Source organism: Schistocerca gregaria, chromosome 1 (assembly GCF_023897955.1).
Source record: "Schistocerca gregaria isolate iqSchGreg1 chromosome 1, iqSchGreg1.2, whole genome shotgun sequence".
In the NCBI taxonomy this organism is placed as follows: domain Eukaryota; kingdom Metazoa; phylum Arthropoda; class Insecta; order Orthoptera; family Acrididae; genus Schistocerca; species Schistocerca gregaria.
Genome location: NC_064920.1, coordinates 298,756,410 through 298,775,336, shown reverse-complemented (window position 1 = coordinate 298,775,336; position 18,927 = coordinate 298,756,410). Strand labels below are relative to the sequence as shown.

The 18,927-nt window shown below is 39.3% G+C and overlaps 1 protein-coding gene across 3 annotated transcripts in view; it reads left to right on the top strand.

The window, feature by feature from the left end:
* The window catches only part of LOC126341927 (putative tRNA (cytidine(32)/guanosine(34)-2'-O)-methyltransferase), a 72,094-nt gene that overhangs the window by 28,892 nt on the left and 24,275 nt on the right, over nucleotides 1-18,927 (top strand). For all 3 annotated transcript variants that reach the window (XM_050001813.1, XM_050001812.1, XM_050001814.1), the window contains exon 5: nucleotides 15,604-15,813. In XM_050001813.1, the coding sequence (XP_049857770.1) occupies nucleotides 15,604-15,813 (210 nt within the window). The remainder of the gene's footprint in view (nucleotides 1-15,603; nucleotides 15,814-18,927) is intronic.

Below are 18,927 nucleotides of genomic sequence, written 5' to 3'. Positions count from 1 at the left end.
GTATAGCACACCTGCCTAGTAAGTAGGACACCCTGTATCAAGTCCTAGTCTTGGCACAATTTTTAATTCATTTCTTCACCTTCTATCCTTGTTAAAGATAAAGTTAGGACTCAATATGTCACCAGGAAAATGTATTTCCATCAGATCAACAGATCAGCTACACCTGAGATACAGGTAGGATTTCCCCATTACGTACAAAGCTGGGGTGCTATTCCAATATTGTAGAGCTGTGGCCATACTGATGATTTAGAAAGGGGGAAATCAAGATGAGCTGAGGTGTGAACTGAAGTTTGTTTTAGGGAGGGGATTGGACTAGGGTTGTCCATGTAATTGTGTTAATCAGTATGCCAGGATGATGCAGTGGATAACACATATGCCTAGCAAACTAGTTTTGTTGTACAATCTTTGTGCCTCTTTAGTTGGTAGTGGAATGCAATGATATGGTAATGTAGTTACTGTATCTACATAGCTTATACCTGTAATGAGTGCCCTGTTTCTTATTCATTACTCTAGTGCCACACAGATGTATTAATCACTTTTGTAATTCTGTCTTTCTTTTTTTGTCTAGCATATTGAAAAAATGACTTAAATGACTTGTATCAAAAGTCTGATTTGCTGGTAGCAGCTATTGAAATGTATTCCTTTTGTTTCACAATATGTGTTTGAGGGTACATCACTATTTACTAAATAGAAGAGGTATGGAGTAAGGTATGGGTACATAGAATGGATGTCAAATTGCTTAGCCTTCTGTCACATGCATGCTACTGTGTCAGCAACCAACAGTTGATCTCTCTCTCTCTCTCTCTCTCTCTCTCTCTCTCTCTCTCTCTCTCTTTATGCTATTTAAAATACTCTTTCACTCCAGTCCCGCAACTCTTTCGTACTAGTATTTATACACATTCCCTGTTTAATGTTCACCTCTCCCACAATAAACATGCTGTCCTTCCATTGGTAGCATCTTTTTGAAAATGTGCGGAAGAATAAAAAAAGGATTGTCAGTGGCATCAGGCATTTTCAGAGTCAGAGGAGCCTATAGTCACTCCCCACCCAATTTTATTTGCTTTTTTATAGTTTACCAGGTGTACCGGTATGAAATGATCGTTTTTTTGTGAAAATGAAACACTAATTTTGAATTGAAAAGTAAAAACATTTTATTCAAAGTACTGGCCATTGCTTTCTATACATTTTGGCCACCTTTCTGGCAATTTGTGGACACCACACCAATAGAAATGTTCGTCTTTTGAAGCAAACCAATCAGACACCCAATTTTCGACTTCTTCGTAGGAATCGAAGTGTTCCTCAGCCAACGTGTATCCCATTGATAAAAACAAATGGTAGTCGGAAGGGGCCAAGTCTGGTGAATATGGCAGGTGGAGTAGCAGCTCCCAGCCAAGTGTTTTGATTGTATCCTGAACCGGTTTTGCTTTGTGTGCAGGTGAATTGTCATGTGAAAAAATTACTTTGCCATGTCTTCTGGTACATTCTGGTCTTTTTTCGATCAATGCATAGTTCAAATCGATCATTTGTTGCCTGTAGCGATTAGTATTCACAGTTTCACTGGGTTTTAGAAGCTCATGACACACCACAACTTTCTGATCCCACCAAACACAGAGCATTGTCGTCTTGCCGAAACAATCTGGTTTAGCAGTCGATGTTGATGGTTGTCCCAGATTAACCCAAGTTTTTTCTCATTTTGGATTCTTAAAATAAATCCATTTTTCATTGCCAGTAACAATTCAATGCAAAATTGATTTTCTTTCATGTCTTTGAAGCAAAATTTGACAAATTGTTTTTCAGTTTTCCATCTGTCTTTCATTCATTTCATGTGGCACCCATTTTCCACACTTTTGGATCTTTCCCATAGCTTTCAAACGGTCAAAAATTGTTTGTTGTGCAACATTTAGCATTGCTACCATTTGCTTCTGACTCAAAGTATCATCTTCATCCAATATTGCTTGCAGTTCGGCGTCTTCGAACTTTTTTGGTGGTCTACCACGTTCTTCATTTCTTACATCAAAATCATTATTTCTGAACCATTGAAACCATCTTTTGCATGTTGCTTCTAATGGAGCATGATCACCATATGCCTAGACAAGCATTGAATGTGACTCTGCAGCACTTTTTTTTTCAAATGAAAACAAATAATTTAATGCTTTCCGCAAATCATCACTTTCTGGTACAAAATTCAACATTGTTAACATGATGAAAACATATGATGTTGTTTGTTCCATGACTTGATGTATACTAAATATCTTTGACAGATGTCATACCACCCAAACAAAAAAAAAAAAAAAATTAAGGCTCGTTCACAACAAATTTTCTCTATCGACACATTTGTATCTTAACACTAATTTCATCTGGTACACCTGGTAGTATTAAGATGTTTTATCAACTTCAAAGAATTGCAATAAATCACATTGTTAATTCCAAACTGTTACAATGTCATTAACAATCTGTTGTTATCTGGTGAACAAACAGTAGTGTTACTGAACAGGTGAAACAAGAAACAGTGTTAACTATGATTAGACAATTGACTCTGTAATCCCTGTCTTAGCTATATTCCTAACTTCCAGTTGACTACTACTTTATTGTATGTAAAATGCTCTTTAAGAAACCTACCCAGCTGTAGCAAAGTGCAGGATGATTGAGAAAGACTTTTTATGTAAATAAAACAGATGATTTAAATTATACGGAAATATGATGATACAATACGCTGTCACAAAAATAATTTTTAAGTCTCCTAGGATGTTACATAGAACGTTGCAAGATGATGAGGCAGTTGCTTGTGAAGCAACAGAAAATGAAAGCTGTTAGATAACCTGAGCCGAAAATGGTTAAATTCCTTATATTCTCTGAACTGGGGCTGTATAAATTTCTCTACAGTAACTGACTAGTAATTCAAGCAAAAGGTCTGTAACTTATGCTTATGTAGACAATATAAAATTTTAAAAATATCTATGGATTGGATCAATAAGTGTGAGACACATTCTGGAACTGTTTACCAAAACTCGCGACCAGACTTGCACCACCTGGAAAATTGCATCCTTGAAAGCCTTAACTGAGGTAAAAGACCAACAAACATCTATCAGATAATGCTGTTCCTTGGAAATGTTGCAACAAAAGGCAACAGCCAATCTTCCCAGTGCTGAAAAATCAAGAATCAAAGGCTCTTCTCAGAGCCATCTCTAATAAGGGTATCACCAAAAATAGGCAATAAATTCTGTCAGAACTTTGCTGCATGCATAAATGGGACTTACTTTGTATTGAAGAAACACACAGAAAAGAAGGGGCAATAAGACCAGAAATACAGGGAATGAAATTAGCTACAGAAAATTCACATCCTAAATATGGCAGAGCTATCATCAGAAAACCTGAAATAGCCATAACATCAACTGATAGAACTACCAACAACAAAAACATAGAACTACTGACTGTTGAACATGGCACCTACACAATAACATCAGTATGTGGAGAGGAGGTCATCCTGACTTTGCCACCTAATTGCAACAACCAGAAAACACAGTTCATTTAGTAGACTATAACTACCACAGCACATCATGTAGCTACAGAGGTACTGATGAGGATAGAGACATACTAGGTAAATGGGTGGGAATAAATAAATTATTCCTGATTCATGACCCCAAGCTACCATGCCCATTCAACAGCAAGATCTGGCATGTGAATTCAACCCCAATAATCATTTCGTAAGCACAAATATGGAAGTTCAATACTTAACAACCTTATACACACCTAACACAACACTGGCCTATTGAAATGCAAATATACACTGCTGTGAGGACAACAAAAATACCATTACTCTGAAGGTTCAAGTTTAAAGAAGGTAAATGGACAGAGTACACTGGGGAACTGGGTGGAGAAATAAAAAATCTCTGCCCAATCCCAGAACTTTACCAATCCTTCATAAGATTTCTAGGAGTCATATACCATGATGCATTTTATCAGGCCTGTCCGACAAATCAAAGGACATCCTGAGGAAATACAAAACACTTTATGAACATGATCCTTTTGGTGAAGAGGTAGTCCTATGCTGAGAAATATCAATGTAAATGATTAGTGAGTCACAGCGGAGGAAATGAGTCGATCCTGGAAAGAATCAATGAGAACCACAGTAGCAAAGTGGTCTGGAACATAGTGACAATGACCGTAAGATAGCCAAGAAAATCCCTGCAGTAACACCTGATCAAATTTCTCACCATCTCCTGCTAAATGGAAAACCCAAAAAGAAATTTCTGGAAATAAAAGTTATCAGAAGCCAGAGCCAAGAATAAAGGCATCAATTACAAGGGAATTAACAGGAACTAACGGTTATAAAACATGTAAGTAGACAATGGACATTAACATGTAAACATGAAAAAGGACAAAGAAATCTATGATTAACTTGAAGCTTCCTGGCAGATTAAAACTGTGTGCCGGATTGAGACTGGAACTTGGGAGCTTTGCCTTTCGCAGGCAAGTGCTCTACCAACTCAGCTACCCAAGTATGACTCACGACCCGTGCTCACAGCTTTCATTCCACCAGCAACTCGTCTCCTAGCTTCTAAACTTCACAGAAGCTCTCCTGCATACCTTGCAGAACTAGCGCTCCTGGAAGAAAGGATACAGCGGAGACCAGGTTTAGCCACAGCCTGGGGGTTGTTTCCAGAATGAGATTTTCACTCTGCAGCAGACTTCCTGGCAGATTAAAACTATGTGTCGGACCAAGAATCAAACTTGGGGCCTTTGCCTATTGCGAGCAAGTGCTCTACCAACTGAGCTACCCAAGCACGATTCACGATCCGTCCTCACAGCTTTAATTCCGCCAGTACCTCCTCTCCTACCGTCCAAACCTCACAGTAGCTCTCCTGCATACTTTGCAGAGCTAGCACTCCTGGAAGAAAGGATATTGCGGAGACATGGCTTAGCCACAGCCTGGGAGTTGTTTCCAGAATGCGATTTTCACTCTGCAGTGGAGTGTGTACTGATATGAAACTTCTTGGCAGATTAAAACTGTGTGCCGAACCAAGACTCAAACTTGGAACCTTTGCCTTTTGTTGGCAAGTACTCTACCAATTGAGCTACCCAAGGACGACTCATGACCTGTCCTCACAGCTTTAATTCCGCCAATACCTTGTCTTTTCCAGGAGTGCTAGTTCTGCAAGGTATGCAGGATAGCTTCGGTGAAGTTTGGAAGGTTGGAGACTAGGTACTGGCGGAATTGAAGCTGTGAGGACGGGTCGTGACTCATGCTTGGGTAGCTCAGTTGGTAGAGCACTTGCCCGTGAACGGCAAAGGTTCTGAGTTCAAGTCTCAGTCCAGCACACAGTTTTAATGTGCCAGGAAGTTTCATATCAGCGCACACTCCGCTGCAGAATGAAAATCTCATTATGATTAACTTGTTTTTGCCCAAAAGTGAGCAACATTCAAAGCATTACAGTTAGCATACAGTTAGAAGCAACTGTACATAAATACACTGTACATAAATACACTTAAGTATAGACTAACAGACATTGAATTAAATTGTCTTTGCCCAGAAATTGGCAACGTCCAAGGCAATAGAACTGGTCAGCATCATCTCTTCTTCTGTATGTGATGACAGGCACAGACAGCAGTTGCGCAGATGAGACATTGTCTGCTCCTCTCCCCACTCTTAAGTTGAGGGTCTTCTAGCGTATCCCTATTTTTCAAGAGTTTCTTTCTACCACCCAACACCAGTTTGTAATTTGTTTAGGGGCTTCCAGGTGCACCAGCTCTCATTATCACTGGGAGGTAGTTCTTCTTTAGGTTGTCTCCAGCCTAGAGGAGCAGTCTCTACTCTCTTTCTCCACATGTCTAGCCTTTGGTTTGTGTTGTTGTTGTTTACATAGACCCTTACAAAACATTTTGTGGACTTCAAGCAAGACAATACTGGCAAATGGGCAAATAATGGGTGAGTGTCGGATGTCAAGACTCTATGTCCTTCTGCTTTTACACCTGCTTCACACCTGATGTTGGGTGGAGCTATACCTGCTAGATGATACAGCTGCTCCGTTTTAGTGGGTCTCAGGCACCCAGTGATTATGCGGCACGTCTCATTCAGAGTGGTGTCCATGTGCCTAGCATGGTAGTAGTTATGCCAGATAGGCGCTGCATATTCGCCGCAGAGTAGCACAACGCCAAAGCCGAAGTCCATTGGCTGTTCACCTCTGTTAGATCTTCTTAGTTTTCATATGATATTATTCCTTATGGACACTTTCATTTTGGTGTTTTGACAATGCGTTTTGAATGTTAGGGTCTGTTCTAAGGTCACCCCAAGATATCTTGGGGAAAATGAATGTTCAAGTTGAGTGCCATTCCATGAAATATTTAGTAGTTGGTTGGGCTGTCTGTTTTTTAAGCAGAAAGCACAGATTTGCCTTTTTGTAGGGTTAGGCCTTAAGTTATTATTATTGTAGAACCATCCTAGTTCTTCCAGTGCATCAGACAGTGCCAGTGTGAGATCATCCATGTACAGAAAACTCCTGGTGTACAGTGGGTGTAGCCAATCATTCATGTGCATATTAAAGAGTATAGGGGCCAGAACACTGCCCTATGGTAGCCCATTCCTCTGTAGTCTCCATCTACTGCGCCATCCTTGAAATTCCAGGAAAAATCTCATGTTGCTAAGGAAGTTTGCTATTAGGGGGTTAAAGTAGAGTCATTAGTAATGTCATAAATTTTTTTCAGGAGTAATGTATGGTTCACAGTGTCGTACGCAGCAAGACAGGTCAACAAAGGCCACACCGGTTACCATACGTGATTCAAAGCCGTCTTCGATGTACTCAGTAAGACTGAGGATCTGTGATGTGCAGCTTTTACTTGGTCTAAAGCCAGCCTGTTGAGGCACAGAGTCAATTGCTTCTGTCAAGCAGTTCAGAATCATTCTCTCCAAGATTTTATACAGATAGTAAAGAAAAGATATGGGTTGGTAGTTCGTAGGGTCATTGTTCTCTTTACTTTATTTAAGGATAGCGATGACATGAGCTTTCCACCAGACTTTGGGGATCCTACCACAGCTTAAGCAGTTGTTAAAATGGTGTAGAATCCATTTTAGTGTTGCAGGACCAAAACGTTTTATTTGCTCATTCCTAAGATCATCCAGCCCAGTGGCCTTTTCTGTTCTACACTTACTAACCATCCTCTTCACCTCTTCCAAGCAGAAAGGTCTATCTAGACAGGTCAGTAACAGAAGTACACGTGTTATTATAATTTGGCTTGATGTTTCTGTCATCCAATTTCCCATTTAATAATAGTTGATGTGCAATATCGTTGACTGTTATGTTTGCATGGAGGGTCACTCTAGCAGGGTCATTCATTATTAAGGTGTCTGAGAAGTTTCCAGGCTTTCTGACTGTTCTTGCTGAAGTCAGTTTCCTCCATAAGCTCGATCCAGTGATCCAACGTGGCGGCTGATATTGATTCAAGTAATTGCAACCCATGGGATATTGTTTCTTCACCAAAAGGGTCTTGCTCAAATACTGTGTAGTAGTGATCAAGATCTGATGGAATCTCAGGGGACAGCCCTTGTAAGTATTTAGTTTGACATCCACGGGGGATGGACATTCTAGAACATTTGTTCACAGCTCTTACAAAATGATCGTATTGCTCAGGGTATGGGCTGATATGTGTTATCTATTGATCATGAAGAGTTGTAAACTTCTTCCAATTTGCTTTTTTAAAGTTATACTGGCAGCGAAATGGAACTGACTGTGGATGTATTACAGCCAAGATCTGACACATGACTGGTGTATTTTGAGATTTAGGCATCAAGGAGCATACTGTCTTTCTGAACAGCTGTGTGATGGTCTCGCTAGCAAATATGAGGTCAGGATTGTATCCATGCTTCCATAGCGCACAGTTGAAAGATGGTGGTGGCTTACTATCGTGTATAAGTATCATAGACACAGAATCCTCCCAGTGTAGTACTGCATCCCCATTGTCATCATCTTCACTGTAACCCCAACTGGCACTATGGCTGTTAAAGTCACCTATTACACACTTAGCTGGCTGACTATGGAAATTAGGTGTGTCTTGAAAAATGAAGGCTTCTGTGGGAGGTTTATAAACTGATGTTACCGTGAGACCACGCAGCTCAACTGTTATGTTTTCAATATTTTTCTTTGCATTAATTCCAGTAGAGTTAATATCTAAGCTGGATTTTGCAAAAATGATGCTGCCATACTTTTACTGTAAAAGAACTTAACCATGGACTGCATTCAATAGAAAACGGGAAAGCAGCATGAAACAGATCAAACACTTTGGGTCTAGTGCCAAAGAATAGATTTTACAACTCTTTAATCACAGTCTAAAAGTGTGGAAGATCCCCAATATTTGTAACAGTACTGAAACCTGGGAAAGATGCAGGCCAACTGAAAAATTACTGCCCAACAGCACTCTTATGGCATCTTTGTAAGCTGTATGAACAAATGATTTTAAATCACATAGCAAATATCGCAGATCAAAAGCACATTCCCCATCAGGCTGAATTCACACCAGGAAAATCATCCACCAGTCAAATCCTGTCCCCTACAAAAAACATAGAGAAAGGCTTTGAGAACAAACAAATCACAGATGTAATTCCGGGGTTCTGCATATGACGCTCTCAATCATAGAATGCTCATGGAAAAACTCTGCAAAACATTTAAGGACCTCAGCTAATAAAAATGATTGAATCTCTATTACAAAACAGTTTCACGTAACACTGGAGAGTAGAAAAAGTCAATGACATCAACAAAATAATGGTAGCGCTCAGTGCAGTTCCCTGCCCCTCCCCCCACCTCCCACACTATGCCTGCCCTCTTTTATGTTACATACTTAAATGCTCAACCAGCACAATACCCTACAATACATTTCTCATATGCAATGATGTGGCTATTACTTATTGCTTCACAAGGAAAGTGCTTTGAGGAGGTAGAAGGCTAACTTGAAAATTTGTTATTAACAAGAGAACCTTTCAAACCAAAGCCCTTGAAGAGAAGTTAGAATTTTCCATCATTGCCCAAACAGACAAACAGAAGGAATAGAAGAAGCCTAGAACATACAGACAAATCATGCTGGACAGATTTCTGATATACAAACATCATTGGCAGAAGAACCACCTAAAGTTTGCTACTAGGAACAGCGTCTTAAAGAACCTAGCAAATAATAAATGGGGAGTCATACCAACTTTATTAAGAACAACTATCCAAGAACTTTGCTTTTCCATGGCAGAAGATGCATGCCCTGTATGGACCAGACATGCATATGCCAAAATAGGCAGTACAAACCTAAACACCATAGACAGTTTAATATCAGGATGTATGAAACTCACACCACTTAGGAAACTGTAAAAAGTGGCCAGATTCTCAGATCCTGAACCCCAAAGAATTGCCCATGAGTCTACAGAAAAGATTAAACATACTTTCAGTGAGTGCCACTCTCTACGTGCAGACCTGGCATACCTAAATCCCACAAGAAATTCCTTAGTAGTGAGCTAAATGAGTCCCAAAGAACTGACCAAATGGCAATGCACCAGGCTGGAAGATTTGGAGAACACTGAATTGCACCAGAACAGGTGAAGTTCAAGTGAAAGTAAATCTAATTAAATTGGGTGTGGTGAAGTTCAGGACATGGCACATCATCTATAATGTCTTAGCTGCCCCATGAGATGTATCCTTGGCTACTTTTTGCTTCACAATAAAGAATCCTGGGCATGAGTTGATAGCAGACTGAAAAACTTTAAAATAAACTTTCTGGGCATGGAAAAGTGAAGTAAAATAAGTCATAACCAAAATCAAGTCCAAATCTGACAGCAGAGTCATTAGTGAAGGGCAACACTTAGTACTTGAAAGCACATTTATTACAAACATCAGCATACAGCCAGAATAGAAGGAAACTCCTGTACAGAGTAAGCAGCTATTTATACAAACATTGAATATTCCAGAATACACAGACATTAAAAACATAAGACATTTTTAGAAACTTCCAGAATTGATGAGTACAAAGTGATAAATAATTGCAGGTGGGCAGGTTTGAACCGGCTACCTGCAGCACTCCATCCAGCAACACTGACCTCAATGTCCCACTTCATGCAGCACAGTTTGCTGCATTGATCCTTCTCCTGGACAAACAGTGACCCACTGTTTCAGAAGTTCTCAGTGGAGCTAAGTACGACACCCTGGCTCTAGATCTTGTCAGTGGTCCTCTGTTTGGCAACACTGGCAGATCCTTGCATTCTGGTCACGAGTTTGTTGAGCGAGAAGCCCTCATTGTCAATCTGTCCCTCCAAACTATAGGAGAACTTCATACAAAAGTCATGGACAGTGTCTCTGCAGTTTTATCTTCTTGATGAAGGGTTACAATCCTCGACATGGTATATGACGTCCGATAAATGAAGAACATGATACAGCCACAAGTAGCACTTTAGTAAGTTTTCCCACATTCTGCACAGGCTTAAAATCCACATCAAGTCTCCCAGGCTGTATCTCTCTGGCCTGTGCTTGATAGTGCTCTCATTCCTTCTCCTGCTTATTTGGTCCTGGTGATGAAGAATTTCATATAGTCAATCTAAGCATCATCCATTTGAAATAAGAACAGTGTATACATTTTCATTTCAGCCTCATGACCATGGAGCAGAAAGAGTAATTTGAAGCTCGTACTGTTGTATTGTATCACAGTCTCTACGTTTGACATCACTGTACATCAAGAGCATATTTGCCAATGTCTTATTAAAGTAGTCTGTGAGACCATTGGCAGTTGTCATCCTGTTTGTGATGTCTCAACATGAAATTATTAATACCTCAGATACTAGTCTCAAATGGGAAAACTTTCCTGCAATCAAGATCATCACACAGAGTGCTCCATGCTTCAAAATGATGTCCTGTGCCAGGAATCTTGGAATTCCCATGCTTTGGAAGTTGGGACAGCTTTTGTAACACTATAGTGATTAAGATAGCCAGTGCTGACTATCATCCATCGACTCCCATTTGTTGACATCAGGAACTTCCCCAAGAGGTTGATTTCAGTTTGGTGGAATGGTTCTGTTCTGGTGAAACTGGTACCAGATGTTCTGGAGGAAACTGTGGCATGTTCTTAAATCACTGACATTTCTAACAGTGGTTCACATAGTAACTAATAGGTCTGTAGAGACACAGCCAGTGAAACTTGCATTAATTATATTTAGTCCCGAATCCCAAGTGACCAGGTGTAGGAGCATCACGGGAAATCTTAAGGATACCTGGCTGTAGATGAGCTGGCGTGATGAGCATCCATTCCTGCACCATTGGATCATAGTTACTCTTGTATAATGCTCCATTTATTAATTGGAATTCTCCTTTGATTGGTTCTTCATTGCTTATTGATATTCAGCAATGCTGGATATTCCACCTGTTTTGCAGCAGTGTTATTTAATGCAATAATAATTGATGTTTTGCCCTCCTGTGTTCTGCCACAGGATTCCTTGAAAGACAGTTAGCATGCTTATGTCAGTGTCCACTTCTGTATACTATCATGACCAACTTTCCACTCAACCCGACAGATCCTTCAAGCTAGTCTGCCAGCCTAGAGAATGGTGCTCTGTTACAATGGTGAATGGTTTGCCAAATAAATGCAGCTGGAACTTGTTGGTGGCCCAAATAACTTCAAGGCACTCTTTATCAGTTGTACTTTCTCTCAGAGTTCAAGAGTCTACATTGAAACTGATATCAGTGATCATGATGCAGTTGTGGCAGCAGCGATTAACAAAATACAAAGGGCAACTAAAACAAGCAGAAAGATATATATGTTCAGAAAACTCAATACAAAATAAGTAGTGTCATATCTCAATGAGGAACTTTCAGTACAGGGCAGGAGCAGTTATTGAAACTATAGCTCAAGTTTAAAAGAATAGTTGACCATGCACTGGATAGATGTGTAGCTAGTAGAACAGTTTGTAATGGGAGGGACCCTGCATGGTATACAGTCATTGTAAAGAAACAGAGAGTACTGCATAACAGATGTAAAACAAAGCATAGGGCTATAGATAGAGAGATGCTGAGTGAAACATGTTTGGCTGTCAAGACAGCAATGCATGATGCCTTCAGTGACTACTATGGCAGAATATTGTCAAGTGCTCTTTCACAAAACCCAAAGAAATTCAGGTCATATAAAAAGACTGTTAGTGGCATCAAAGTCAGTGTCCAGTCCCAAGCAAATGAGACAGGAACTAAAATTGAGGGTAGTAAAGCAAAAGCTGAAATGTTTTTAAATGTTCTTTACAAAGGAAAACTCAGAAGAATCGCCACAATTTATTTCTTGAACTACTGGAAAGATGAGTGAATCAGTATTAGTGTCAGTGGTGTTAGAAACAGCTGAAATCTTTAAAACTGAGCAAAGTGCAGATTCTATACTGAATTTGTGGCCAAGTTAGCTCTTCTTCTGACTATAATCTATTGAAGATCCCTTGAATAAAAACTGTACCCAGCAGATGGGCAAAAGCAGAGGTCACACTTATTTACAAAAAGGGTAGTAGACGTGGTCCATGAAACTACTGTCCAGTATCTTTTACATTGATTTGTTGTAGAACCTTAGAAAATACTCTGAGCTCAAACATAATGAGGTATCTTGAACAGAATGACTTTCTCCATGCCAATCAGCGTGGATTCCAAAAACGTTGACCATATGAAACTCAACTTGTACTTTTCTCAAATAACATACTGAAAACTTTGGATCAAGGCAGTAGGTAGAGGCAGTATTTCTTGATTTCCATAAAGCATTTGACTCAGAACCACATCTATGCTTATGGTCAAAAATTCAATCATATGGGGTATGAAGTGAAATTTGTGAATGGATTGAGGACTTTTTTGTAGGGGTGACACAGCATTTTATCTTGGATGGAGTGGCATTGGCAGATGTAGAAATAACTTCATGTGTGCCTCAGGAAGTATCTTTGGACTGTTACTGTTCATGTTGTATATTAATGATCTTGCGGACAATATTAATAGTAACCTCAGTTGCAGGTGAAGCAGCTATTGATAATGAAGTACAATCTGCAAGAAGCTGCATAAATATTCAGTCAGATATTGAAAAGATTTCAAAGTGGTGCACTGATTGGAAACTTGCCTTAAATGATGAGAAATGTAAAATTTTGCACTTCACAAAACGAAAAAACATTATCTTATGAATATAATATCAGTGAATCGCAGTTGGAATCGAAGAACTTGTAAAAATAAGTGGGTAAGGTCAGCTGTGGGTAAAACAGATGGTAGACTTTGGTTTATAGGTAGCATACAGGAGAAGTGCAATAAGTCTACAAAGGATATTGCATACAAATCACTTGTGAAACCCATTCTAAAATTCTGCTCAAGTGTGTGAGACTCATACAATAAGACTAACAGTGGATATTGAACATATACAGAGAAGGGCAGCAGGAATGAGAGGGTGTTACAGTGATGCTGAAGAAACTGAACTAACATACTCTTGAAGATAGTCATAAACTATCCCGAGAAAGTCTATTAACAAAGTTTCAGGAATTGGCTTTGTATATTTACTCTAGGAATATACTACAACCCCATACATATTGGTCAAATAGGGACAAGAATAGAATAATTACAGCACACACCGAGGCATTCAAACAATCATTCTTCCCACATTCCATACGTGGATGGAATGGGAAGAAACCCTAATAACTGTGGAGTGTATCCTCTGTCATGCACCAGACAATGGTTTGCAGAATATAGATGTAGATGTAGGTGTAGGTGTAGATACTCTGGAAGCATAAGGCGTCACCATTTCAACACCTTCCTTGATTTGTACTTGAAACACGCTTACCCCATAACTACTAATGGAAACACACTTACCCCATAACTACTAATGCCAGTGGGAACTTCTGACTCACCATTCTTGTCATAAGATGCTAGAACAGGAGATGATGTTAGCACCTTCTTAAGGACAAGGAAAGATCTTTCTCGCACCTTATTCCAGTAAAATTTGGCATCTACTTACATTCCATCCATCCAACAAATTTCAGCCCATGCTTCAAACAATTATAAAAGGGACAGAAGAGTTTTTAACACAAATGTGTTGCTCAACAATATGTTAGAAAGTGAAAAGATGTAGAATTCTATGGATGCATTTGGTTTTGTCTCAGCTGAGTGGAATGCTACGGAATTCCTGGTATCAAAAACTGTTTGTAGAAGACTAGTTTTTGAGGTGAATTTATCACACTTTTTGGGCTGTTTTAAGTGTTTGTGGCAGATTGGGTGCAGTTTTTGTCATACTTATTTCAAGAAACAAATGTCAAAGTATAATTCTGATGATAGCGAGTAGGCACTCTACAAAACCTCAGTGAAATCCATTTGCAAGGTATTGTTTCAGCTTACATTACTACACCGGAGAGTGGTCATAAAAGATAGTGTTTAGATCAATCATAGATTTTCTTCTTCAAGTATCACACAGAAGACATATGGTGAAAATTTATTGAAATATATGTGTAAGTTGAAATGTTTGTGTAAGTCATGTCATTTTCCAAAACTGTCACCTCGGCAATGATGAGGAAATCTAGCGGCCTCCTCTTTTTTGTTACACATGTATTGTATTGTTTAATATGGATGATATACTCTACCCCATATATTTATTGACCTTGTTTCATGTAATAAAATTAATCATCGCATGATTGTAGAAAGATAGTAGGTCATTTTGTCAATGTATACAATTGAAAATAAAGGTTTCACAGAATTTAATTTTGAAATGATAGCAAATTATTAATGATGTCCGAAACAATGATGGGAAGCAAAAACAAGGAGAATGTAGATGACCTAAAGCAAGAGTAGAAGCCATTCAGTATACTTTAACACCTGTTTAGTGGCCTTTTCATCAAATGACATACACATTAAACCAATACTCATTGTTGCATTGGTTGGTTGAGAATTCCAGGAATATAGTTTTAAAAAAAGTTATCAACTGAATTATGAGAAGGAAACTTGCTACTCACCATATAGTGCAAATGATGAGTCACAGATAGGCACAACAAAAAGACTCTCACAATTATAGCTTTCAGCCTTTAAGAGCTTCATCAACAATACACACACAAACACACAATTGCAGTCTCGGGCAACTGAAACCACGCTGGTTTTAGTTGCCTGAGACTGCAGTCATGTGTGTGAGTTGCATTTGCGTGAGTGTGTGTATGTGTGTTGTTGATGAAGGCCTTAATGGCCAAAAGCTATAATTGTGTCTCTTTGTTGTGCCTATGTGCGACTCAGCATTTTTCCTTCTCATAATATACAAGTGAATTGGTATTTTTTATTTAACACTAATGGAGATGCCTGAATTGTTGTGATTTACAGATAAGGACTTGTAATATTATTTTTGACATTCAGTAGTCACCTCAAATACCACTCATTAACTTTCCTATAAACAGTGGTATCAGTCCTTTCACTTTCTTGTGTGATGTCTGTGCCAATATACCTGAAATTCAGAGCATCTTGGAACACTCCACAAATATAGCTGTTTGCAAGATTGTGGCATAAGCCTCTGAGAGCCCATGATCTGACATTTACCAGACATGAAAAAAACATTTCATTTTGTTTATTGTACATTATTGTACAGATTTTGTGTTGTCTTATGTTTCAGTCAGCCATAAAAGTGATTTTGATGAATATGTGCAGTCATATTTGGTGCTGTCTGCCCTCAATATCAGTACTCTCATATTAAAACCAGGGGGAACATTTCTAGCTAAAATATTTCGTGGGAAGGATGTTAACCGTGTATATGCCAAATTGAAACAATTTTTTACTGAAGTCATGTGCGTCAAACCAAAATGTTGTCGAAATTCAAGCATAGGTAAGTACAAAGAGAGTATGTATTCACAAGATGATTGTTATTTATTTGTTCCATGTCAGCTCTGATAGCAACAATGTAACAGACGAAACAGTCATTTTTACTGTAGGAGAAAAAAAAGTTTGTGGAATCTGAATCATTATACAACTTCAATTTTTTACATATTCAAGAAAATTTTATGTGTAGAGATCAACTGTATTTCTTTTAACTGTTGCAATGGTGATACTGAAGTATTAATTTTAAAGTAGTTGTTCACATCCAGTTCCAAACCCTCTGTGACATTTTCTTCATTATCACTATGTCTCTGTTGTGCAGTTAAAATGACTTGTGACTTTTGACAGTTGAACCCAGTGAAGGGAACATGGTCCCACTGTCCAGGAAACACCAATGATGAGCCAGTTTTCCCTACAGCACCACTAATAGGTCAGCTGGTGAAACACACTGTTTTTCCACACCACATGTAAACAATAGCACATGGTACTAAGCATCAGTCACTTCCATTTTTCTCAACTGTTTGCCAAGTGTTGTGTTTTCAGTTGTCAGAGTGTTCAGTGTTTGTTAATTGCTGCTGTGAACTAGTGTTACTGTATTAGCGTTATTTTAGTAGCAGTTGGATATGCAGGGTGCTTTTGCTAAAATGGGGACAAACTGTAGGAAATGGTCCCTGAGAGGCTAAGGAGCAAAACGGGTCATAAGCACATATGACCATCATGCATTCTATGTCCTCCACTCCCCCCCCACACCCACACCTCCCAATTAGAAGGTGGAAAAGAAAAGAAGATCTTTGACAGTGCAGGTTTCAGTGATTGGAAGCACACATGAGAACACACTTGGTAGGTGGGAATGTCCTGTCAGTACTAGTATTTTACTGGTATGGTGGCAGTGAATCATCAGCACAGTTCAGCCTCAATCTGTGGTTAGAATAAATGTTGTCAAGATACCTCCACACAGAAATGCAGATGTTATCTGGAGCATCATCACCCTTCGTACTGCCAAAGGCGTGTCTTCTGGCAGGGAGGGAGGCAGGATCATCCACAGGAAGTGCAAGTGCAAGTAGGGTGATTGGTCGGACTCACTTACTGAACTGTGCTGATGGTTCACTGCCACCATACTCCTAAAACAAAAAACATATCCAGTTGTCTGATTTTTTTCTCACATGTGCATTCAATCACTGAAACTTCACTGTCAAAGACCTTTTATGTCGAAAGTGGATGTACCTCCTTTGGAATGCATTTCATCCATATGTCCATGTGACCTTCCTTGCTACTTATCCTCTTAGGGGTAGTTTCCTACAGTTTGTCCCCATTTAGCAATGCTATCCTTTATATGTCAACACAAGGTTAGCCACAAGTAACATCAACATTTGCTGGCTTCAGAAATATGAGAGATTTGGAAATGAATTCCAGTCAGTGGACACAGCTGCAAATATGCAAGTTCCAAGTGTGAGTACACCAAACTGGAGGTCCAATTTTAGATAGGAGTGGTGGACAGATCAGCCACTGCACTTAACATGCTCCCGTTGTCAGAAAAGTTCCATGACAGGTTTTCTTTATTTCTGAATTTGCAATACTAAAAAGGAACAAATTTTTTATGTTACCTGGTATGTGTGCATCCTTGAAATGACCTACCCATGTTTCTGCACAAACTCACTAAGTGACCAGGCTGTACTTAGCAACACACTGTTGGATTCTTGGAGCATTAGGTACAGTGACACAGTGGATGCTGATTGTGACCAAAGAGTGAACGTTAAGTTCTGCATCAAGCTCAGGAAAACGCCTAATGAACATGGACAATGGTTATGCAGGTGAAGCACTTTCAACAAATCATGTTTTTGAGTGGCACAAAAGGTTTTGTGAAGGCAGAGGTACAGAGCAATACAGTCACAGATTTGGTCACACGTCTATAGCACATACCATTGCAAACATGGAGTGTGTAAGGTAGTCATTGCGAGAAGACTGTAACTGTGCATGTGATATCAGAACAACTGAATTTGAACCATGATGTGTGTAATAAGATTTTATGAGAAGATTTAGGAAAATGGAAACTTAATGCAAAACTAGTCCCTCACACAAACAGACAAATGCAAGGAGGAAAGACAAAGAATTTCTGCTGAACTACTGTATAGAGCTAGATATGATAAAACATTTCTGTCAAAGATTACTGCTGGAGATGAAAGTTGGTGCCACCAGCATGACATGACATGTCGAAGCACTGAATGGCAGAATCCTGAATCACCAGCCTCAAAAATAGTCAAAGGACAACCTTCAAGAACAAAGACAGTGCTGAACACACTCTTGGTAGTTAAGAATTAGCTCATCATGAGTATGTTCCTTCAGATCAGACAGTGAACCAAACTCTTTACATCAGAGTTTTGAAACGTTTGCGACAAGTGATTTGCCATCGCTGCCCTGGTTTGTAGCATTCTCAGGACTGGTCCTTAATGCATGGCAGTGCAAGACCTGATACTGCTTTATTTGTTACTGAGTATCTGGCCAGACATTTTTTGTTGCCATCCTACGTCCGCCATATTCGCCCAACCTTTCACCTTGCAATTTTTTCTTATTTATGGAAGTGAAAAGGTGACTGAAAGGAAAGCCTCATCAAGATATCGCAGACATCCAAGCATTGCAGTTGAAAATTTCCCTGTTTGCTTCCAAGTTCTCCCGGAATATTGACAACTGTATATAAATAGCCAAGGGGTCTACTTCGGTAGGAGCTAGAATCATTACTTGGTAAGCACAGCTGTCTATTTTAAAAAAAATCTACCCTGGAACTGTTTCGACAAAGGGATTACGCAGAATTGGAAAAAGTTAAGGATGATTTTGCAACATCGTTCTCTGAAAACATAGAGGACAAGCAGTAAATGGGTAACAAAGGTGAATGTATTCCAGCAGGGTGTAATAAATAGATGTGTGTGGTTACTATTAACACAATGAATACCCTAATTACTTTCAGCCTAAGACAAGCAGAGTAAGACATCTTTATGAAACTGTCTGCACAAGAACCAACAAAACTGCTGTTAATCAAAAGTGGTAGGACAACCATCCGTCACATTGGCTCAGCTCATGGTTTCATTCCAAATTGCTTACTGCTGTTTCAGTGCTGAAAGCAAAGTGA